General features: G+C 46.1%; 2 protein-coding genes across 2 annotated transcripts in view; one reads left to right on the forward strand and one right to left on the reverse strand.

Annotated features, from left to right (window-relative positions):
• Positions 1–7,503, forward strand: part of LOC126533601 (probable methyltransferase TARBP1) — a 24,896-nt gene extending 17,393 nt beyond the window's left edge. Inside the window, exon 12 of the mRNA XM_050180766.2 lies at positions 272–7,503. Within this exon, the coding sequence (XP_050036723.1) occupies positions 272–434 (163 nt within the window). The 3' untranslated portion in view covers positions 435–7,503. The remainder of the gene's footprint in view (positions 1–271) is intronic.
• LOC126533610 (uncharacterized) lies at positions 7,130–20,997 on the reverse strand. The gene is made up of 4 exons (XM_050180774.3): positions 20,783–20,997; positions 12,888–13,120; positions 10,863–11,003; positions 7,130–7,259 (listed from the first exon to the last, which is right to left on the reverse strand). The coding sequence occupies exons 1-4, from the start codon at positions 20,963–20,965 to the stop codon at positions 7,130–7,132; spliced, it is 687 nt and encodes a 228-aa protein (XP_050036731.1). The 5' UTR covers positions 20,966–20,997.
• Between the last annotated feature and the right edge of the window lie 4,228 nt (positions 20,998–25,225).

The raw sequence follows: 25,225 nt of genomic DNA on the forward strand, positions 1-25,225 counted from the left end.
CATTGTTAAAGTTTATTCTGTTCCAGCCTAAAGTGTTTCTGGTTTCCCTCTAGCCATTGTATCCTAACAGTGTATCATATCTTCATTTTTTGTGGCCAGATTGATTAACAGAACTCACCAAGAGTTCTGTATACCAAGTCAGCATTTGAAAAAGCCTTTGGCAGATGTTCAGGCGTTCGTTAGATCAGGAGTTGGCTCAGAAAATGATTAGCCTGTAGAGAAAAGAGATTGTCACAATAAAATTCTCACTTCTTTCTTTTATCACATTTAGAAATGAGAAGGAAGGACTCCCGGTTGAGCTGATTCAGCTGCTTGACGTCTGTGTCGAGATTCCTCAACACGGTGTCATACGTTCTCTCAATGTTCACGTTAGCGGAGCCATCTTGGTATGGGAATACACGAAGCAGCACTTTGCGTTGCCTGCCGCGGAATGACCTTCGGCTGTGTGCGGTCATGTTGCTCAGCTGTAACGGCCGCTGGTTCTAGAATTGCCGTTCTTTTCTTGCACCGAGCAGTGCAAAGCGTACGTATGTTTGCATCACCTACGAAGGCACTACAGCCTTTACATCTTGAAGTCTTCCAGCAAACTCGGCATTAGCCCGGGAACACTAAGGGTGGCCTGAATGAAGCATGAAGTGAGTAAATGTCTACCGTTAATGAGGTTTTCCAAAGTGCTGCTCAATGAACTGTCAAAGAACAAAGGTGTGGCGTTTGCACAAAGCTTTTTACTCTCTCACACGGCAACTTACTGTGCAGAAGTTTACTGTTGCTCGTGGGAAGCTTTTGAACCATAGCTAAATTTACTCATGAGTAAAATGTTTGATGCAGCAAGGAAGGATGCACAATAATCTGCCATGTCATGTGTCTGGGTAGTGTGTGTTGGAAATGGTGGCAGGGATGGTAGTTGCAATTTTAAATATGTACAGGCCTGCTGGCCTGCTGAATATGTACAGGCCTTGCAGAACTACTGCAGGCATGTGCTGTACCCGCAGTTCATCTTCAGAGCTAAGGCACTTTCAACTAGTTGTTTCAAGATGTTCTTGTAGCGTTACATAAATTTGTGCAAGATGGCATTCAAGCTGTATTGCGAGTACAGTTATGACCAGGTGTTTCAGTGCCCCTAGTGGAGCTCACTTTGCCTCGCAACACAGTTTAGGTGCGGCTTTGCACTGCCTTTGAAGTGCTGCTGATGCATTCTGGGATAACCAGGAGAGGACGCCATGATAGGCTTACCACCATTTGGGGATGCCAAGCTTTGTCCAGGAACATGAGGAACAAATGTGTCACTTCGTGTTAGGCAGCTTGAGGCTGCTAGGGTAAAGCACTGTCATCTGAAGTACTTGCTGCCAGGCCTCTGCATCATAGTCCATGTAGCAACAAGTTGTGCTCGCCATGGAAAACATGTGCGTTCTTTTGTCCGAGGGGACACTCGAAACCCTGCCGCATCGTGTGTCCCAAGCAGCACGGGACCTCGGGCCAATGTAGAGCCAATATGGCCCCATGTAGGACCAGCATTTCTCAACAATGTGCAAATACTTACCAGTGTTCGGCCACCATCGAGCCTCACTTTTTATGTCATAGCATGCCAGTGAAGAGGCATTGCACTTTGAAGGCACAGGACACAGTGCTGTGTCGTGTGCTTCTTTTTTTTCCTTGGCATCCCCGTACTCGTGTTCTGTGGGGTCAACAGGGCTAAAAATGTATGACCAATATTTCTATACATCATGCATTGACCCCGTCTTCTTATATTGCTGGGTCGGCGCATTAGAGAAGAGGCAGAACACACTAAAAACGCACAGTCCTGCAGTATGTCATGCACCTTCCCTTGGTGTCCCCCTGCTGAAAATCGTAGTGGATAACTAACTTTAGGTCAGACCAAAGCCATTCTAATTGCGTCATGGCACAGGTCAGCCACCACATCACTCGATAGCCTCGCCAAAGGCTTTGCACAATCTATCATGGCATGCCACCGTATATTTTTCTGGTGTCAATAGCCATGAGTGGCTGTGCTAGAGTCTACTTTTCCTCTACTTGCACTTATCCATGCCAATTGGGTGCTCGCATGATACATAAAGGCACTGCTGCCTTCACATCTTCAAGTCTTACTCTACATTACATGTTGCTCTGTGCAGCAGTACTTCGTAATCTGAATTCTGCTGTTTAACACTTCCACATGTACTTCTCTGTGAATTGTCAGGTTCCATATTCGCAGTAAGAATGAAGAGACGTAGCATATAAGAGTTCTGAAATGGCAAGTTGTGTATGGGGGCCTCTATCTTTCTTTTTTCTATTTTGGCTTTAGTTTGAATTAAGAAATATGTATTCTCCCTTGTCAGATAGGTTTTTTTTGTAAAGTTGTGGCGGCCTCTTGCTCATGAAGCATGGAACAGAACCAGGTAGCAGCCTTGCCAAGGCTATCACTCAATCTCAGTGCTCTGCATAGACAACCTGTACATAGAATCAAAAACTTTTATTGCACTCGTGGTCTTGGATGGTGCTCACAATGGCCGAAGAAAGCGCTTGCTAAAGCGTTATCCGTGTTAGTTTTTGTTCACATGCTCTTAGTCATAGTGATGCCCTACATGGGCAAAATTCTAGGTCGGCTGGGATAACGACGTCAGCCCGATCATTCAGATGTTGTCTCTATGCGTGTTACGACTATGTTTCATATTTAAGAGTGTAGTGTGTTGTAGTGTGTACAATAGTATTATATGAATTTTAGGTATTAAGAAATTCAGTCAAACCTCAATATAATGAAATTCGTGATGTGATGAACTACTTTGATTTCCCGAGCTTAGTTCCAATGAAAACTGTACATTTCCCCCCCGATTTAACGACCATTTCAAGCATATATTTGGACCATGTATGGCTAGTAAATGTAGCAAGAAAAGTATAAAAATGTCAGCCGAGGCAAAAGTTATTTCAAGTGTCCTTCTGCGTGAAAAGTTTGAGCGGCAAAAGAGCCATCGAAGTGCGTGCATCAAGATGCTGTAAGCAGCAAACGCCGCTGCATCATTTGTAGCATTGGTAAACAACTCGCAGAGGCCATGGGGGTGCATGCCAGCTCGCAGCGCTCGGAGAAACACGAGAGCTGGCGCTACAGGGGGGGGGGGGGGGACAGAAACGTGCATCTATTTGCTCTCCCCCCATAGCGCCACGCTTCTCCTCACACGTGGGCCACGTGGCCGTATCTTGAAGGTCATCTGCGGCAAGTGCAAAGGCAGAGACGAGGCGCTTGGAGCCTTGATGTGCATTCTGCTCCTGCATTGTAGTGTTGGTGGTCGCGTAACCTCAAATTTTCGACACGCCGTGCGAAGCATTTGGTCGTGTTGTGACAACGAGTTCGTGGTCATAGAGTGAGGTATGTTATGCTGCTTTGTTTTCCTGAGTGGCGTGCGACATCGATAAATCTACGAACCTTACTTTGTGTAGTTGTCTCTTTGCTATCGCTATCAATGCTCAGCCTAGCTTTCTGGCAAAATTGTAGCATTTTTTTTTTTGTCTTCTTTTTTTGTTCGGGACGAATATTCTTATCTTTTTACACTTCTGTTTTTAATTTGTGGGCGCCATCTCATGGCAGCTGTGGTACACTAAGTGCATTCAGTTGTGGCATTGAAGATTTATGGCGCCACACGACGCAACACACGCAAATTTCGAATGCCACGAGCCTCGTAGATGCATTGCTCTTGGCACAACCTGCACCGTACATTCTGGCACTCACAACCATACTATTATGGCCCGACCTTCTTGCGATTTGTCTATAAGTGCTTAGTGACACGGTACTGTCAACTAGGAACGCTCTGGGAATTTGTGAACTTGTTTTTATTGCTGATGCTTTCAAAACCTCAAATTAATTAAATTTGCAATTTAACAAACCTTTTCGTTTCAAGTACAACTTTGTTATATCGCGGTTTGACTGTAGCTGCTTTTCTATTCAAGTATGTAGGATGGTACATTTGTAGGCGATACGAATTAGGTGCCTTGTAGCATTTTGTGAATATCTACGGGTACTTTGTTGACTTCCCAGTGTTGGGGCCTGTTCTGTGTCATTTGTTTTGTTGAAGCCTACATTTAAAGCTTGCTTGCATGTATCCAGTGCCATAAGAATAGGTAGACGTCGCTTCAAATGCTCTTTTATGTACAGTTTGGATTGTAGCAGTTTAATTTAGTGTATGCTGCTACATGTTGACATGAACTATCTAGTGAGAGAAAGCTGTATTAAATACATTTTGTGGTATTCGTTTATTTCTGAAAACTTGTGGTGTACTTTACGTATCTAGAGATTGTAAATTGCCAAGCTTTGAATAAGCGTGACTGTGTTTCTATCTTTTCCACACATTTAACACACTTCATCAAGAGGATTTCTTAGCTCTTACTGCTCCTTTTCAAGAACATGTCAAATGCAGAAGCAATTTTATTACGTGACTGCTGAGCAGATTTGAATGAATTTGTTGAATCTGAAAGATAAGGTTAGATAGACTGCTGTGAGCACATTTTTTATTCAGGTGCTCAAGTTCTTGGCAAAAATTTTGTTTAAATTAGGTATTTAAAAAAATTGAAGTATTATATTTAAGAATGCACTCTGGGCAACCCCACAATGAAAAGATACATATTGCATTTCTCTAAATTACATCTTAATTAATGATCATAATAAGATGTCTAAAGCAGACAAAATTGTGTATCACATTGGGGTGTGGCATAAAGCAACAGTTTGTGTATAGTGTATTGCACACATGTAGTCATCGTGTCAGCACAGCTGTGCATCAGTCATGTGCAGTACTGATGGCATGCTGTCTCCTGCGTACTTAATGACTGCTCTCGACATGCAATTGGTTCTTCCCGGTGACATAGTGTCTAAATTCCACTTCTGATGCCATGTTACAACAAACACGATGCTCACAGCATCTTGGCCAGAACAGGAAGAAACACTTGTTTACTGAGAGCATTGCTTGTATACAAGACAGCACGCAACCAGTACTGCACATGACTGAAACGCAGCAGTGATGATACAATGACTGCTCATGTCCGATACTAATAGGGCCTTAACAGGATACATGTGTACAGAATAACCATTTAAAATCAATTGTAAACTAATGCATTATATTTGGTGGTCTTGATTGCTGTTCACAGGACTGCAATGGCTGTTTCCATTGTGAAATCATTGACATTGGGACTTCTGAGGTTAAATTTTAATTTTTCTAAGTCTTTCATGGTTAGTTACAGTATTTTGGCTAGATATTTAAGAATGCAAATAAAAAATCCATTCCTGCCAGTCAGTAATTGTGCTTTTCTCTTTTATGCGCAACACATTTCATTCAGATAAGTTCAGTGGTTCTCTAATAGTAGCATTTCTGCATTGAACATATATTTAAAAAGGGAATTGGGATGGGCCTCAGCTAAAACTGTCTCTAAATGCAAAACTTCAACTGTGCCATTGCCAGTCTGTGTTTCCAGCAGCACAAGGAAGAGATCCAGGACAGTTTCTTTCACAATGCACATTTATTCACATATATACATTCAACTTCAAATTACATTTGTGCCTGAACACATTTCCTAAAGCACAGACTGCGAGTCATAATCCATGTCTTGATGAAAATGAGTTTATTCGTTTGTGACGCTGATTTTGCCTGCAATAGTCTGTTTAAGCTGCTTTTGCAGCATTTCTCTATTCAGCCACATATGTTTGCCATAGCTGTAGTTCATCATTAATGGTGTTGAAAAGGCGCTATTGTGAGGCATATTGTGAGGCAATTGCATGTACTAACAATACTGTTCAGTGAATGTTCTTAAAGTACTTGATGTACAAGCATTGTCAAGTAACAGCCTGTTGATCACAAATGTAACAACCATGCTCATTTGTTTCATTAGGTGTGTATTAACATTAACGTAGTAGATATATCTATATATATGGGCAGCATTGCATTACTCCAGTCAAGCTGACTTCATGTGGTGCAGTAAAAGCCACTTCCAGGGCCTCTCCCTTGATGCCACTTGCACGGGGAGTTCTGCTCTCAGATGGACTAGAACAATTTAATGCAGGCTGAATGTTTGCAGTGTCGTTATTCTCATAAGCAGGTTATAAACTGGTTGATTTTTTTAAAACTTTGCTCTGGAGCTTCGTGGATACACAACGCCTTCCCGTTGCCTTGTCGGGTGCCTTGACTGATTCTGTCACACGTGCTGCCGTGTGGCAAACAACTAAACATGTTCAAATGCAAGATAGCTTCTATGTCGACAGTTGTGTAGTTAGCGTATACTAACTATAAGTTGCCAGACTATCCTCAGTAGCTGTGGCATTCCGCTGCTGAGCGTGAGGTCGTGGGTTCTATTCCCGGCTGCGGCAACTGCATTATGCAGTCGAGCCTTGTCACAACAAAGCTGCACCCTACGCAAGCATACCTTCGTCATACCCGATATTCGTTATAAGCATATATGCGTTGCATGCTTATATTGGCAGGAAAGATGTTAGTTTTAGTTCGTCATATCCGAGTTTGTTATGTTGAGGTTTAACTGTAATGGCGGCATGCAAAAAGATGCTTGTGCGTACGAAGTATTGAGTGCACGCTGAAGGATGTGGGGTGGTCAAAGTCCGTCCACAATGACGTCTCTCACAGCCCTCTTTTGCTTTTTCAGTGCTAAACCCAGTCAATTTCAAAGGCCATATTAAGTGGCACTCGTCTCCGCTGACTGCCACACGGCGGTGTGCGCCACAGAATTCAGCTAAAAATCTCCAGAGGAAGTTTATAATATTTGCTAGGTGAGTTCGGGAGGCAGCGACATAGCACTTAGGCAGCTGACACTGTAATCTTAGCGATAGGGAAAAGCTTCCTTCAGCTTTCCGTGACTCGTTGAACTTTTTTTTCCCTGGCTTTTACCGCCTACACAAAACAAGGGCAGCGAGGAAAGTAAAACCTAAAAGCTCTCACATGCTGCACTGAGCATCTATCCTTCTTTTTAAATTGATGGCTTCCTTTTATAAGCAGTGAGTGAGATGTTGTGACAGGATTAATCTATTATAAAACGATTGCATCATCCGTATGATGATGTGCATATGAAGTATAAGCGTTGTGAGCCGTGTTCGGAGTATATGCATTGCAGGTTTAAAAAAAAGTTACGAAAGCTCTCGATGTCATCTTTGTGATGGGAGGCTTCTGCATGGGAACTTGATGCGGCAGAGTTGATGGTACCTTGTTCCCATGCGTGCAGCCAGCCTCACTTCCTCTGTGATTTTGTCGTGGTTGGGGTTGTGAGGGAACATCCTGAAAAGGACACAAGTTTCAGTAATGCGGTTAGCTTTGCGCAGCAGTGTCTCCAGCTATTGATTAAAACAAGCCCGTGATGCCTTTGCTCAGCGTCCTCCAAGGAATTAAAAAATAATAATAATAAGTTGTGACAATTCTCACTGCCAGCTTTTGCCAAATGTTCTAATTTTCATAATGGTGTTTATTGTATGCAGTATATAGTACCTGATTCATGGCAATAAAAGCTTTTACTCATTTGGAACATTGTCTCTCATTCAAAAGAGTTGGAAAAGTAGGCCTGATTGGCACCTTTTGTTTTAGTACTATTAGCATTCTTTAGAAACTTCACCCAGCAGTTTGTCTCTAAGTGTATGTCTGCACCTAACCTCTTTCCCGCCAACTGGGGCGCTATAGGTAGCCCAAGGACTTGCTGTGGTGGCGTAGTGGCTATTACGTTGTGCTGCTTAGCCCGAAGGTGCGGGATGAAATCCTGGCCACAGTGGCTGAATTTCAATAAGGTTAAACGCAACACACACACACACACACACACACACACACACACACACACTGCTGATATACCGTGGATTGGTTGCGCATTAAATAATCCCCAGGAGGTCAAAATTAATCCAGAGTCCGCCACTTCAGCGTGCCTCAAAACATGTCACAAATGATGGTGTTACCAACATTGAACTAATTAGCCGCCAACTAGCACAAACGAGAACCCTTCTCATAATCAGATCGTGGTTTTGGCACATAAAACTCTAGAATTCAATTTTTTTGTAGGTAGTCCACAGTCAAATGGGCAGATCGCTGGGCTGCTGTGCTGGGGTTCAAAAGCAACCATTGGGCCAACTTTGGTCACTGGGTATGTAGCTCTGGGTACCTGGTGCTCTTCAGTGAACGTTCGTAACACCAGCTCGGGTCATTTGGTTATGTGCTACTCTTCAATAAAGCTCTTTGACGCCAATTTGGGTAACTGCGTATGTCGTACGCTGCCTTTTTTAGTATTAATTAAATAAAACATCATCAATTACCTACCAACCATAATAAGGTAGATTGCTGTAATGGCGTCGAAGTTGCCACTCGCCTCTAAAGGATGGATGCACCGAAATTTTGTTTTTGCACATTGTTGTTTGTTTATTTAAATGAGCACAGTTATTGTAAACCACCCAGGGCGCACAGTTTTCGACATTCCGCAACTTCATAGGCAGCAGAAACGGCATCTTGTAAGACTCTGTGCCACTTGATGTGACATAACGTTGACATTCGTGGTGTTGGTTGCGTGGTCTACGAAATAGGTTATTTTTAATAAATGCAGGGTTAGTTTTCTTTAACACCTTAGGATGCACAGTGCACATTCATTGCAGCCTTGAAACAATTCCGGAGGAAAATTTGTAATTTTCCTTGTGGCCTCCAGGATTGTTTCCAGTGGAACACAGATGCACGCATTTTCCTCTCGTACGACTGTCGCGTAGTGTCTAGACAGCAATGTTTTATCGCGATAGCGATTACACGGACACTCTCGAGGTGTGTTCGGGCCATCGCCGTGCTCTCTACGGATGGTGCGAATGGTGCTGGCGCGCCGTGTATTGGAGGCCACTTGATCTTCCGATTTTCGGAAGCTCAACGTAGTGCAATATGGTAAGGGAGCAGCAGTATGGAATGTTCGCTTTGGGACAAGCACCTGCACTCCTGCAGCACTCTACATAACGCCAGCATCATGACCGTGATCACTCGCGCGCGGTGCTGTCCATGTGTCTTCTAAGGCATGTGATGCCACTGCAGTTTACAATGTCCGTAAGACTCTGAGTCATACTTTGTGTAGTTTCTTGTACATTACAGCTCTCTGATACTTCGCCCTTCGGGCAAACCTGCAACATGTTTTTTTTCCCCGCTATAGTGGAAGGTATGCATCGCTGATGGGAATTACATGAACTACGCTGTGTTGCTATCATATTTATGCATTACGCCTATTACGGACAGAAAGTACAAATCTGTCTCCCGTATGCAGGACATCTCGACCACGAAAAAGAGAAAAAAGCTTGTGGTGGGCCCTTGAGGCGACTGTGCCGCTAAAGGATTAGAGCACATGAAAAGGAAAATAAGGGGAAAAAATGACAATAACGATTGGTTGGCTAATACATCTTAAGGGAAAGCTTTAACTTGGGGTCTCCTATCTAAATAGACGGGGAAGTAGAAATCGTTTTTCTTGGCCACCACTCCGCAAAAATTGACGTGGTTTGTGACATTTAAAAGAAAAAAAAAAGTTAAAATCCAGCGACTGTGAGAAGGGCAATTTTCAATTTAGGTCGATTTTTAATAAAAAGTTAGAAATTGCAAACTTTCAGAGAACTAAATTGTGTAGTTTACAATTCTCTAACTCGACAATGAAAATGATATTTTAATTCCATTAATTGCATCTAATAGTACATCTAAAACAGACAAGGTTGGTGTGTTATACATGACTCCAATAAATGATCTGTGAGTAGGGCTATTGCAAAATTCTCATAGATGTAAAAATTCACGTATGATATAAATTTATATATGAAATTTGTCCTCTCTGAACATTGTATAAGTGCAGTTGACTGAACTGCGATATCTGTTTTTTGATGCAGAGTTACGGATTTGCAAACTTCGTGCTTCAATTTATTTTTTCAAACTTGGCAATCTTCGGCTATATCTGCGAAAAAATTCCAAGCTCTATATCAGAATTCCACTTCTGCAGTCACTAGAATTTAACTTTCTTCCTGAAAAGCAACAAATTTTCTCAATATCTGCACAGGAATTCGTACAAGAAAACCATTTCTGCGTTTTACATGTATTTGAATTGGTGGCAGCATGCGCAGAAGCCTATGCCAGGGAACTCTGACTGTGGCAGGTCCGCTTGCTTAGCTGCGTTCAGCGACGAAGTGTTGCAAGGAGGAAAGCACCGCAGCTTAGGCGATCGAGTACTGCAATGCCCTATAAGTTGTCCCGGAAGTGAGTTTCTTGTATAATATGCAGAATACGCAGTTGCAAATCCAGCTAAACGGTGAAGAAATAATGTACATGTCATCTCTTCTTCTGTTTAATACATTTAGATGATACCAGAACATTAACTTATGCGCACACTTAAAATACCGCGAAGCTTAGCGTGCGATTTCGTTCAGTCGTTCTTGTGTGACATGAAGGAGTACGATTCTGAACATTGAACATTGGGCATTTTCGAGTTCCGCCATGTCTAATTTTGTAGTGGCGCCATTTTGAGCCAATCAGAGAGCCCATAGCAGCCTTCTGGGCCAATCGGAGCTGACTAAGTTGCAAATTCGACAATATTGCGGAATGTGACAATACTCAGAATAGTAACTTGAAAGAGCGTAGTGCTGTGTCCACGTCTTGCCATTGTTTCTCGTCCCTTTTCGTGCGCTAAAAAACCTCAGTTCAGAATAGTAATCGTGGACAAAAAAAGGAAAATTTTATGATGACGTCTGGTACACCAGAGCATAAAACGAACAGGACATGTTTCTGGAATTCTGTGCAGCGTGATTCAACTATGCGAATGGTCGAATGTGCAAGTTCTTTTTTCTTTCAAAACTAGAGCTACCGCAGTGACCCTGTCCAAAACCACAGGCGTGCGCTTACCACGGCATCATCCTGAGTGCGGCCACGATCGTGTCCTTTAGACTGGCATAGAAACGGGCCCTTTCAGGCTGTTCACATGCAATCCTCTTGAGGCACCGGTAGTCACCCGTGTTCAGGGAAGTCAGGTATGTGGTCGCCCACCTGCACAAAGGAAGTGAGGGTGCTTGTGCTATCTCCTAAGTAAAGGGCCGCATACCGGCTTTGGGCATTGAAAAGTAACAGTCCCGGTGAATATAACGGTAACAATCGTCTCTGAGCGAAAAAAGGAAGGAAGGCCACAGTGCTGCAAACTCCACCGAAAATTCACAGGAAAGCGACCGTGCCCTTGTTCTCGGAGGAGCGAGTCGCCTCGGCCACAGACTACGTCACAGGCCTTGCCTACTACGTCACACGCACAGGCTGCATGCACAAGTAACCGGCGACATAACGCGAAAACACCGGAGTTACTGCGAAATTGTGTAGTGCAGCAACAAAGACAGAAAACAAACAAACAAAAGGGTAAAACCCTTGACACGTGTCGACTCTACGGAAGACAGGATCGATGTACATAGCAGTTCAAATGATTCCATGATTAAATGTTGATTGTACCTCCGTTCTGTCTCTTTCATGTTAATTATTCACTCATTTCATCTCTTATTCGTATCTTGTTTAGCGTCGACACTTTTTACAGCGTTTGACATTCTGGAATGTGCCCCCCACTGCGTTTTTTTTTTTTTTTTTTTGCTCTTTCACACTACCATGATGCGTAGGGCCTATTAGCCCCCATTGTTTACGGCTTCAAAGCAAACGCCCAAGGCTCGCGTGATGCATTCGTGTGGCCAGCAGCTCTCTGCTCTGCCTGCTTCTCCGATCTAGCTCTCCTTCGTCCTGAACTATGGCACTTTGCCAATCATGTGGATGATGCAGCAGTTAAGTTGAATGGTACTTTTCTTTAAGCAGTCACAAGATAATGAGGTCCCAGATATGCCAGCTCCGTGTGAAGTCAGCTAAGACCTTGTCATAAAATGTCGAATAAAAATTATTTATGAGATTACGCTCGAGGATGTAATCTCATTTCGACATAGTTCTGGAAGTAGGAGCCTTGACCAGTAGCATTGACTCTTGTTTCTTTCCGGTCGTGGGGAAGAACGAAGCTCAGACAGCCAGCCGAAATCGCCTTGCGTAGAAAGCTTAAGTGCTCTGAGGTGCTGTTCCTGACTCTGTAGAATTCCGCCATTTTTTTTTTTTTGCGCTTAGATACTTGCTCAAAAGAAGGCTACGTGGAATTGCACAAGAAGACCGATAGCAATAATGTGGACACTCCGGGCGAATTTTTGCCGTTGGCGTCGCCGTGATGTTACGCAAAAGCGCCACGCATGTTATGGGTGCGAGGGGAAGCTTGCGAGGGTGAGACGCGAAGGGTCCGAGGCAGAGGCAGCAGAAGCGTTAGCTCCCTTCTGTTCGCGCTATTCAGCAAGCTAGCGTTGTGACAGCGAGTGTTTCCGGTCATCGAGCGAGATCCGTTCATGTTCGCCTGTGCGCGCGTGACTCCACGCTTGCTAGTTTAATTAGTAAGTGAATGTTTACAGCAACTTGTACGGGTGACAAAACTACGAACCCTGCTTCGTATAGCTTATGATACTTTACTATAACTATCAATATATATCAATATATCAACCAGCCGAGGTGGCTTGGCTATGGCGTTGCACTGCTGAGCTTGAGTTCGCGGGTTTTATCCCGGTCGCAGCGGCCGCATTTCGAAGAGGGCAAAACGCTATGCGGTAAAGAATCACGGGTGGTTAAAATCAGCCCGCAGTCCTCCACTACGGCGTCCTTCATAACTCAGTGTGCGCTTGGAGACATTAAATAGCCGTTACCATGGTACGCGCGCGATTGAAAACGGGAACTTCCCTCTAGTTCAAATTTTCAAGAAAACCCTATGGATACAACACGGCCTCCGTGATTGGGCAGTGCGCACCGTCGACGCCGCCCGATCTCGAAGGCCGTGGATAGAGCGAAGCGCCATATATCGTTTGTGCCGCATACCGCACGTGTCCGTGGTCCTGAGGCTCGTGCACCGCTTGCGACGGTGGCCCAGGCCGGTACTGCAGCGCGAACTCGGGCGGGTCGGTGCGCCTGGCCGTGTAGAGGCCGAATCCGCTGAATCCCGTGGCGAGACCCAGTGCCACGAGCAGCGCCTTGAGGAACATGACGGCGACGAAGTTGGACACGTTGAAGGCCAGCACCTGCGAGGCCGCCGCCAGGGGCCAGAGAGCGCGCTGCTGCGTCATCAGCAAGGGTGAAAAACATTGCGGGGGAGTGTCACGTGACCATCTCGAAGCCTATAGCCATTAAGAAACAAAAGGAAGGACCATGGGAAATAGGCCCCCACACCAGCTCTCACGGCGTGAGAGGAAAACGAGTGCGCGGGGAATGTGGGGCGAACTAGAGCGGGGAGCTTAGCCACGGTGGAACGAAAAAATCTGGAAGGAACTATCGATAATGGTTGTCAGAGGCAGCGCGTTAGCTTCATTTAACGCTGAAGTTCTGTCCAGAATAGACCAGACATTTAGAGCGCAGCTCTTATAGGCGCCCGTTCCTGCGACTAGAATCGGCGGCGGCGGCGTAATCGAGCGAGCGAGCACAACGAAAGATGAACGTGGAGCGCAGGTGGGGCTCGAAAGACGCAAGGACGAAAGCAGAGAGGAGGGTGCAGCGGAACCATGAGGCGGAAAGCGGAGGAGGGCATTGCGAAAGGGTAAGAAGAAAAACAGTACGGCGACGATGGCTACGAGATGGCGCCAAGGTAGCGCGCGTCGTCTGGGAGGGTCTATCGGCGGCGGCTGCTGTGAATCTCCAGATTATCGAGGCAGTCGCGTCGCATTTCGCCCCATTTGGAACGTGCCGCACGGGACATAGTCCGAAGATTGTCCAGCCGATATATCGCGAAATGAAAACATACAGAGCTGCGCTCAAATTTCGCGTTAGGGAGTATCGTAATCGCCGGTGAATTTTTTTTAACTCTTGTACCCGCGTTTAGAGTAAACGTACATAATCTAGGCACCAGCAACAATCTGTTGGCGCGAGTAGTGAGGGTTTGATGACGTGGCAGTCAAGGGCGAGCGCACACTGGTGGCAAGCATATGCGATAAGATAAGGATGAGCGCTATCGCGGCGTTCGTTCGCCTGATCACTCAACCCGTGGCAAAATATGACTGCCGCCTATACAAGCGCTGTAAACTCTGGTCTGTGTAAAGCACCTAAAGGACGAAGCAAGTACAAGCACGCGACATAACCGGGAAGAGAGGTGGCGTGATACGCAGCGACTCGCGCGCACTGACGCAAGAACTGAGCTGGCGCCGCAAATCTCCGCGGAGCTCGCGCCTCACTTCCCCCTCATCACATTTCCCCCTCAACTCCTGCAAAGCCTCTCAGCACACTCAGTGTAATCCCATTACTATGTGATCGGGATTAGTCTGATTTAATATTGCACGTCTGGCTGGATTGGTCCACTTCATTCGCCGAGAAACCGACCGAGCACACGTGCAATAACAGGCGGAAGGAAGACAAAAAAAAAAAATGTCTTTCGTAAAGGAACTGTTCGCTTGAAACTATATATTTATTGAAATGAAAGTAGTAATGCGATTAGCATTCTTAGCATACTTCACACCCTTTCCAGCCTATATCTACCTGCCTGTCCGTCGGTCTACCTAATCGTTTTCACACCGACTCGAGCCACCGGGAAGTCCCATGTTCTCATGGACATGAGCATCAGGCTGCTGTGCTGAGGGAACTGGGTTCGACACCAACCGTCCGATAAGCTTGGGTCACTTGGTATGTATTGCTTTTCCATGAATTGCTATGACGCCAACATTGGCCAAACTGGCCACTACCTCAAGCAGCAGTGACAAGCAACGACTCTCTCGAGGAAGAGAACGATGCTGCCGAGCCGATGGACACTTCGTCTTAAAACGTGTGTACGCATAGAAGATGCATATCGTGTGTACACATACGACACATATACATTATTGTACAGGTGGATCAAATATCACCCGGAGTTGTGGACATCGAGCTGTACAATATTATGTATTAAGTTGAGTGCACTGAAACAAAAAAAAAAATTTACCGACGATTACGATTCTCCCTAATGTGAAAGTTGAGCGCAGCTCTGTACGTGTTTTCATATCGCGATATATTGGCTGGCGCGGACAATCGGTCTCGTGCGGCACGTTGCAAACGAAGCGAAGCGCGGCGCGAATGCCTGGCTAATCGGCAGATCGCGAGAGGCAGCGCGTGGGTGACTCGTGGGCGGGATTCGCAGCAGCAGCCGCACACCACGGCCGCCTCGATCACGCGTGCACGGCAGGGCTCTGCCGCGCGCGCGTGATCGAGGCGGCCGTGCGCAGACAGACTTCCGCTCATGCAGCGCTTTGTTTCCATATGTTCGACGCGCGCTACTCTGGCGCCATCTCGTAGCTATCGTCGCCGCAGAGCCCGTTTTGCGCGGCGCTACGCTTTTCTTCTCGCGCTTTCGTCATACCCTCCTCCTCCGCTTTCCGCCTCATGGCTCAGCTGCACCCTCCTCCTCCGCTTTCCTCCTCGCGCTCTCCGCTATCGCCGTCTTTCATCACCCGCCGCGTTCGCTCTTTCATCATTCGCTGTGCTCGTTCGCTCGGTTACGTGGGCCGCCGTGGCACGCCGGCTCTCGACGCAGGAACGGGCGCCTAACAGCTGCGCTCTAAAGAGAAAGGACACTAACACTTCTTCACAATGATATTCAGCTTCATACAATTAAGATACAAGATATTATACAATTCTATGTCCACAACTCCGGGTGTTCCGCTTTCATTTGGTTCACGCTGTACATATAATGTGTCTTTTTAGCTGCATAACATTTGTGAAAAAATTGGCTGTGGCAGATAGCCCAATTCTAATCCTTGAGCTGAATTGCTTGATTAGGCGGCCGTTCTACGAGAAATGAAAAATGCTTTATCAAATAATTAACATAGTTACATTAACTAAACTTTTAATTATTTGCTTTACGTACAACACATATTTCTATCTACGGATTGTAGATAGTGAGTTCGCATATCAACTTTGAATGAATTCTGAGGATGGCACCGGTTTCAAGATATGCGGCGTCAAACTTGCGGCAAGACTGCATTTTTCTTCCACTTAAAAAAAAAAAAAAAAGAGAGCCGCCGTTTTATGCATTGACGCACGAAAGTAACTGGAACGCCAATGCATTTCATCGGATGCTGAAAATATCTCGAAGCTGGTGGTCCTGACAATTCGCTGTAACCGGATGCATTTAAATATGTGCCGTAAAGTAATTAAACGGTTAATTAGCGTAATTATGTTAATCAGTTATGCATTTTGATTTCTTGAACGCCAGCCTCGCTCGACGAGGCCGGCCCTCTTCACGCCTGCGCTATGGCGGCGACTGCTCGTGGTCATCGTGTGAAAACTTGTGACGTTTGCCCGTGCGCGCGTGACCCCATGCTTGTTAATTAGTAAGCGAATGTTTGCTGCAACATATAGGCAGTCGATAAAACAGCGAACCTTAATTTGTGTAGTGTAATATTTTGCAATCACTATTAATGCTTCGATTTTCGGACAAAACAGCGTCTCCTTTCTTTTTCCCCCAGTACATATGGATTTAGGGTACGTCACTCATTTTTGTCTGTAACACTTAATTTAACTTTTTTTTTTTGCAAATAAGCAAGTGAAGTATAATCTTTATATTCGTTAGCTTTATTTACCCTTGTCTCGGCCGATCCATCTAGAGGGTATGCGCCACTAGTTAAGAGGGAGAAGAAATTAGTGCTGCTTTCCCAGTCCTAAAGAGGAACAATTTTATCTTTTTCTCTACGTCTCGCTGAGTATACCCCAATCTTTCTTGCAGAAATTTTGGCAATTGTTCTAGCTATGAGAAAATTGGGTCCGCAGAACTCTAAAACAATAGTTGTTACCGACGCGCTTTCAATTTGTACTCATTTAACTTCTAATAATCGGTCACACCTTCTGAGTATTTTATCAACGCTTGCCCCGAACGTCTGAAGTACGCTTTGTCCGGGTCACCGGTCATGGTGGAATTATTTTTAATGAACCAGGTGACTCATTCGCATCCTCGTCACTAAACGGCCCTGTCTTAAATATTCTTCCTCATTTCGCTTTTATAACATGAGCTAGATTTAAACGTCTTTTATTTTTAAATTGTAATGGTTCATTCCTACTTTCCGCAGATGATTTCCGACACCTAAATTTCCAATGGGACACGAGCAAATGCCTTTCATGACAATGCGAGGTGACCTTAACGAGCTTCCGTTTTAGAATTCCCCGCCTCCATACCTCCATAGATCTGGTTTATTCGTAAGTAACCTCTGCTCTTCTTGCAATGAACCAGAAACTATGTAAAATTTCTTTCTTTGTTGCCGCCGCTTCACCTCCCTCCACAGAGTGTTCCTCGGATTTCCAACTAGTAAACTGGGTTTAGCGCTTACTTCACCGGACATCTTGTCCTTTGGCGCCTGTCAATTAGGCACAAGCCGAAGGTCAATGATTACTGCTATACACAAGTTCATTGAAGCGTCAGGAAGGTTTCGCTGCTAGGGTACCTACTGTGGGACGCTTTATTTTCATTTTGTCCTAAATTTATGTGTAGGCCCTCTAGAAACTTCTTTTAGCATTTGGTTGCCTAATGCTTCCTTTTGAATGTATGTTGCCTTTGCCCCCTTTTGATATTTTATTAGATGCATTTTTCAATCAACCCTTTGTGGCCAATCCCCTCTGTGGGTACGAGCCATATTTTGAAACAACAACAACAGCAACAACAATTTTCTATTAGCATTTAGTTGTCTAATGGTTCATTTTGAATGTTTGCCTTCGCCCCTTTTGGTATTTTGTTCGATGCCCTTTTCAATCAACGTGGTGTGGCCAATCCCCCCCTGTGGGTACGAGCCATGTCTTGAAACAACAACAACAATGTTCAAGGAGTTCGCTGCAATTTTAGTCGTTTGTGCAATCATGCTGGCTCTCACCGACAAGTGCTGCAACATCGTCGGCACGAGACATTCGAGACGCGCGAAGAACGTGCTAACTGTGCCGCTAGACGGCGAGCAAAGGCGTGGGAAGATCTTTGCGGAGTCTTGTAACTCCCTGCGGCGAGACAGTCCGGACATCTTGGACCCCTTGGTTGAAATCGCCGCACGCCGATTCGACGGAGTACTTCTGGAAGCGAAGGTAACCGCAGAAGGACTACGCCTATCGTTGCAGACGACGCCGTGCGAGAAGACCCAGCCGCGCGGAGAGCAGACGTACTCTGCACGTTCCGTGCTGAAACAACTCGATGCGCTGAAACTTTCGGCCCTCCTACTCTTCAGAAGCCCGGGCTACGACGCGATTGCGGCCCTAATTTCGGTTGTCGCGGAGTACCCCGACGCAAAGAATCGCATCGTCGTTGCAGCGAACGACGTAACCTTCCTGCGCCGGCTACGCCGGCAAGAAGCGAGCCTGGCGACCGCTTTCGTAGATGGCGTTAACGGCAGTCGGGAACATCGCGCAGACAACGTAGTTTCCAGCGTCTACCGGGATCTAATAAGCGAGGCCTACGGAATTGATCGCCTAGTTTCGGCCATAGCAGGGTCGTCGGCCGTGTCGATCGGAAGCGAGTTCATCTCATCGGGTCTCGTCCGACGCTGGCAAGACCGCGGTTTCCAAGTCATCGCCTACGGGGTGGAGACACCCCTGCAGCAACTTCATCTCGTACGCGAACTCGAGGTGGCCGTGATCAGCGCGTGTGAATGCGTGCGCAATATGTAAATGAGAAAAAGATACGCGAGTATTTTTTTCTGTTTTTTTTCTTTTGCCATTAGTTGACATTATTGGGCACCCGCTTTGGTATATCAGTGGCTATGACGTTCTGGTGTAGAGCGCGAGGTTCTGCGTTCGATTCCTAGCTGGCCGCAGCGTTAGGAGTGCTGTAACGCCTGTGTGGAGAGCTTCGGGCGCTCTTGAAAGAACCTTTCGCGGTGAATATTAAACGGCACCCTCGGCTTCTCGCTTAACTCGCATTTTGCATGGTAACATCGCATTCTGAATGGTAACCGCATTTTGCTCTGATATTTTCTATTCTTGTATTATCTCATGCTTACATGTCTCTGTGTGCTCTCCCCTCCCTCCCCAATATAGAGCCTTTGGGTCCTTAAGGAAGAAATAAGTGAAATAGATAACCCTTGTGTTGCTGTGTTGCTTTAAGCATCATTTTAATCATTTGCTTAATCGTGGTACACTTTTTAACGACCAAAAGGAAAAAGCTCTTGATTTTCAAACTTTCCAGGACACACGCAGCAGCAGCCTGCATAACTCCTTATTTAGAGGCGGTTGATCTTTAATAGCAAGAAGCTTGATGTGGGCGAGTTGGTTTTGCATATACTTGAATAAAAGAGCGCTACGAAGACGCGGACTAAAAAAAAAACATTTAGTTGGAAGTAGCGCCTTGTCCGTCGTACATGTTCCTCTAAGTTCGCGTCTTCGTAGCGCTCTTTTCTTCAAGTATTTAATAACAAGTAAGCCGTGTCCAGATTTTCAAACGACTGTATATATTTTTATGCTAATTGCAGCTGCCCCTGTTGAGTGCTTCACGTAGGACCGCTTCACCCTTGTCGCCTAGATCGGCTACTCTGTCGCAACGAACGATAACAATAAAATTGAAGAAAAAAAATAGCGACGCGATACGGCGGAGAATAGACGTCTTGCATCCTTGAGTAAACAGTATCTGCGAGAAAAATAAAATCCCGCTTTTGAATACTTGCTATATAAATGCTTTGTTATAACCCTTTCTCTAAAGCTGTTATACTTTCTCCCTTTTGTGTATCATAGCCTTCTGTGATAAATTGGTGCGTTTGATTTGCATCTAATAGCAACAAAAAAAATGGAGTATTGATTCCGAATAGTAATGTGGCATTTTGAAGACGCAACGTCTATGTGCACTCATATGAATTTATGTGCGTATCAATTCCACATTCCTTGGTCGTCATCACAGCAATGAAGGTGCACATTATATGGCGCTGCACAAGCACTGCATAGGCTAGTGTTCGCACATGCAATATAGCTTATAACAGCTCGCATAATTTAGGCACCTAGATCGGGAACAACGTGAACAGGCCACTTTCGCGAAGGGAGGAACACATGCCCCCCCCCCCCCCCTTATAATCTGCATTTGAAGTCTGGTTTCAGGTGGGCAACTGCCTACTGATGCGAGCTACGAGGGGGGAGGGGGGCGTGCTGATAAGTACTGAGCATAGTACTAAAATCATGGAGGAAAGAAACAAAATAGGCCCTGACGTCACGTTTTTGAAGCTGGAAGTGCAGCCATGTTGGTCTGCCCTTAGTGGTTCCAATCAGCTCGCCGGAGCAGATAGGCGCGAGCTTTGAACTTGTATTGCTACGAGCCGCCGGAAGTGTGTTCTGCCGAAGCGCGTCATGAGAAAGCCTACGAAACTTCTGTAGCAGTTTTAGTGAAGCAGACGCGGCTCCTGTGCTTTTCCGTGGCACGTTGAAGACGACGACGAAGAACCGCGCCGTGATTACTTGAGTGTCCCTATTGCTGGCTAACATTCACAATCATAGACCCCAAACACAACGTTCAAGCTTACGCACCACACTCTAAATTCAGCTTGTCTCGCGAACAGAATCTGCTGCGATAAAGACACGGGCCGAAAAAAAAACTTGCCTCACTTTTCAGAGGCCTAGAGCGCAGCAGCGAAAGCTTCTGGAACGCGGTTGCTATGGCAACGTTGATGCATGGCCGCACCAGTCCCAACGGGAAAAGCCACCACGTGACTTCCGCCACACACACTTCAACTGATGCGGGGGCCAGCCGGGGCTGATCCTTCCTTCATCCATGACTGAAAGGAAGTTCCGCTCTCGAAGACACTCACCTGCGAGTTAGTGAACGTCCGGCCGTCTGCCGACGAGGCGTTGCTGTGCCACTGTTGCAAGGTGACGTCGGAGCTCACGCTGCTGCTCTCTGTGCCGTGGCTTTCGGCCAGGAGGAAGAACACAGCGGCCAGGAGGACGATGACCAGGAGGCAGGCTGTCTCGGATACACGTGCGGCCCGCATCTGTGGACGTATAATTGCACTATTGGTTGCTGTTGTTGACGCGTCTACGCATTATCAATTATCCTCCCCTCTCGACTGTTGCCAAGAGGAGATATTGCGGAGAAACGTTGATGTGCGTAGCGCGACAGAGGCAGAGGACGGAAAGGCACGACTGAAGAAGACGAAGGTAACGTTCGTTTGTGGCGATGTTTTGTCCGCGTCGCGGGCACAGCAGCGCTTGTCTCCGCCGCTTCCGTCGTGCCTTTCCGTCCTTCTTCTGCTGTCGCGCTGTGCATACCACAGATTAACAACTAATCCGGTCTCACGTCTTGCGAGAAAAAAAAAAAAGAACGTGCAGTTTTGGTCGACTGGATCAAAAAAGTTGCCGAATGATGATGATGACGAGTAACTTTAGCTGTGCCCTTTGCATCAGGCATACATGTGCAGATGCCCTAGGCATGGAAAGTTAAAAATGAAAACAATATTCGTCTGCTGTGTTCCCGAAGCCTACAGAAATTGCACTCCACCACTCGCCACCCAAGCCAGGGAAAGCTTGTTGGGCGGAACCGACGACATCGTCACGATGGGGCCATTTTGTGTACTTCGTAGACAGGACGTGACGAAAGACAGTGACAGTATGATGATTGGTTACAAATATAATGTTTGACTTCCTCTCTCACTATATTGCAAGTACTGCGAAAAAAAGCTGCGACATTACGTTTTACAACCGTTCTAAGTGTCCCAGAGCCGCGGGCGAGGTTTTGCAGCCACGGAAATGACGCATCACATGCCGAGCACTTTGGTGCAACGAAGGCCCCCTCGCGGAAGCTGTTGAAACTATGATCGGGCCTGCTCAGCCTGATTATAATTACTGACTGAGCAGGCTTGGCAGCCATGGCGCGCCGAATTTCTCTAATGACAGCTGCTCATATTGGATGGCACCATATTACGTCGTCGGAGAGTGAGAGCCCTCGTTGCCTGGGCCGATAGGGTCGCTCCTCGTGAGGGGCCATCCTAGGACTTGGGCCTGCCACTGAGCAGAATCTCAATAAAGTTGTTACCACCACCTGTACGCAATAAAGCCGCGAAAGCTTCAAGCGGACGGCAACTCTCATTTTGCTTGTGTTTTGAATTTTCTCTACCCGATCACTTGGGTCATTGCGGCTTAGTTTTCATAATTACTTTTGCTCTGTGTTCTACGACATGCTGACAGTGGATCTAGAGCAAACATGGTGACCAGAAAATGGCGTTGCAGGGCCCCCACAACTACTCGGCGCCCGCCACCACTGCGCTATAGTCCAAGGATCGACGAAAACTTCATTGTTCAAGGATCGACGAAAACTCGAAAACCGTCCTTCAATTTGTGGACTGCCGCAGAGACCTGTGCATCTGCGGTCACTGTTTATATTGTCTGCGGCTGCTGCAAATCCTGGTAATAACCTGACACTAGCGGCAACGTAGAACCCCAGGTGGTCAAAATTTCCGGAGCCTCCCACTACGGCGTGTCTCAGAATCAGATCGTGGTTCTGGCACGTAATACCCCATAATTTCGGGCGATAATGGAGAACGTTCCACAAACTTCTTTTGACAGCATGCTTCGTTTGTTCTTTCGAAAGGCTGGGGTACTGAGCGCGTGCACGTATATTTCTTCACTGTGTGTGCTACCGTAATATGCAGCGACAAGACGCACCAAGATGTGCGCGCAACATGCTCAGTCTTTATTTTACTCGAAAGGAAAACAAAGCACTCAACAATGATAACTATGGGGGTCGAACATGATGAAACAAACGGATACGAATAAAGGAACGTTTTAGGTTAAGACAATGAGCTGGAAGTGAGTTTTCTCGAAAATCATTCACTACATCAGACAGACCCTGCCCGCAGGCGGGGAATTGGACACGTCACGCTCCAAACATCAGTTAGTATCTCGTCATGTCTGAAGCGGCAGCGATGACAGTGCTCATACTGGAAGGCAGTGAAGTGTAGAGTGACTTGATCAGCGATGTGTTCATTCGCAGCACATTTTAGTCGCTGACGATGGTGGATCTAAGCCTATCCTCGGGCGACTGATATGGTATGCCAGCGATACTTTCAACGAGCCCCAGACATCTTAAATAATGTTGGCGCCCAGGGATTGAGGCGTGGTGGTGGATCTAAGCCTATCCTCGGGCGACTGATATGGTATGCCAGCGATACTTTCAACGAGCCCCAGACATCTTAAATAATGTTGGCGCCCAGGGATTGAGGCGGCCACTCCAAGAGAGTGACGGCGCGCTCTTCCAGCACTTCTTGCACAAGACGAGCACTGTGGATCGGCGGCTTTATCGTGTTAGAATATATAGACGCCTTCCAGCATAGAGTTTCTCACTACATTACCTAGAGGGAAATCTGGCGCTGCTGCGCTGTGGTATGCATGGGAGTGCCGGTATATTGTGGATTCGGATTGGCATCGTTCTCGTAGAGACAGAACACCTTGAAGACGCGCTTGGCAAGTACCGTTCCGTCTGTCACAATGATTCATTTTCTACTAGAACAGCACGTGAAAAGCTGTTTTAGCTTTATTGTTACTCGAAAACATGTTTTGTTTAACTATGAGAACTTGTTATTGTGTGTACGACTACATGTTACGTAAAGAGTATCAGCGGGCCGCTAAAGTTGGAGGACAGACGACAAGGTTCGCGCTCGCTTTGAAACAGTTGGTCGTCTGTTCTTGCTTTTCTTCGCTTGGTCATGCATCGTGGGTGAGTAAAGATATAATATGCGTGAATGGAAACATTTTATGAAGATTTTACTTTGAGAACGCGTTATTTGCGTAGCCATATCCACGTTTTAGACGAAGCCTCTTACAACACCAGCCAACACGAGCCTCGCAGACACATATACCGTCATTCCCATGACGGCACGGTGCCCCCTTAAGAAAGTCCCATAGACGGTGGCGCCAGATTACCCTCTAGGTGTTATAGTGAGGAACTCTATGCCTTCCAGGAACGGGCCGTCAAGAACGTATGGAATCAGTACGCCGTCTGTGACTGCCCTGCACCTTTCAGCGATGAAGTTACCTTCGAGGCGTATCAGTGGGCGTCGCACAACGCTTAGTAAAGAATATCGGCTCGTTTCACGCAGTAACGATGAGAGGAGTCCTGGCGCGGCGACGAGCGCGCGGCAACTCCTGCATCGTTTGGGTGCGCGCCCTCTTCCTCTGCCGGGCGCGACGCGACGTCAAGTGAGCGCGGCGCGTGCGGACGCGTTCCAACGCGTACGTCTGGTTGGGGCTTTAGGAATAACTTGGAAGCAATATTTTTTTTAACTTGTAAGTACCTATCGTATGTAGTGCGGTGTTGATTGGTTGCCCGGGTGTTCTCGTTTGAGTGCCCGGATAACGGTTTTGGTTTTGGCTGATTGCGAACAACGGGAGCTAGAAGCATTTCATGCTTAAAATTGAGTCCAATGTGCCTTGGTACCTATACTAGATGGACGTGTCGTAAATGTTGGGTGATATATGAATAAAATTCTCGGAGTATGGTAGATGACTTTGGCGCCGATCGATACAGCAGACGAGCGTAGTGTTAATGGTGCGCGAATGCACGCACAATTGCCGCGCGACTATAGCCGCCAGAGGCCCTTTGCTGGTTTTTGCGGGCTTCTTTCACGGTCGGAAAAACACTTTTATGTAGCACGTGTTGAGCAACAGGAAGCTGTATCGGGAGCTTCTCGTGTTGCCCTACAATTTTCTCGTTTACACTTTTAATCTACTTATAATATTTCAGAAATTGATTAATTAACTAAGACTAACTTTGTCATTAGGCGGAATGAAGAAACTAATCTGAGTATCTCTAAGCGACGGCAAACCACATTACCTTGGTTCTATCCAGCTATGTGGCATTTTCTTATCTTTAACTTTTGGGTAAAATTATGTAGGACACCCTGTATATACTCTCAGACACAGATTTTTCCTGCAATAATTACTAGAAGAAACTCTGGCACTGCAATCGTTCGGCTACAGTGAAAATGCTGGCTAGTACATAGATTTGTCTAATCCATGCTTGTGGCTTGAAACGTGCAGGTGACGTTATCTATAACACTTCTATATTTCTAAATTTCCAAGTCCTCAGAGTTTCGTAAACACAGCAAGTCAAGTAGTCTCTGCCCACGTGCGTAATCGTTACGAATCGTTGAACTTATAGAACAATATTCTTTATCAATTTGCGAAGTGACAAGTCCGTTTAAAGCAAAAGCGCAATCGTTGCGAATCTTTGAATTTTAACCGCAATATCTGGTTGA

Source organism: Dermacentor andersoni, chromosome 7, assembly GCF_023375885.2.
Source record: "Dermacentor andersoni chromosome 7, qqDerAnde1_hic_scaffold, whole genome shotgun sequence".
Classification (NCBI taxonomy): Eukaryota; Metazoa; Arthropoda; class Arachnida; order Ixodida; family Ixodidae; genus Dermacentor; species Dermacentor andersoni.

What these genes read in the sequence shown, in the direction of transcription:
- LOC126533610 (XM_050180774.3), bottom strand. Translation starts at nt 20,965, where the DNA reads ATGCGGGCCGCACGTGTATCCGAGACAGCCTGCCTCCTGGTCATCGTC. An exon ending in CAGGACCACGGACACGTGCG is followed by an intron (nt 11,004 to 12,887) that starts GTATGCGGCACA and finishes TCCTTTGTGCAG; the next exon opens with GTGGGCGACCACATACCTGA. An exon ending in GCACTCAGGATGATGCCGTG is followed by an intron (nt 7,260 to 10,862) that starts GTAAGCGCACGC and finishes TGTCCTTTTCAG; the next exon opens with GATGTTCCCTCACAACCCCA.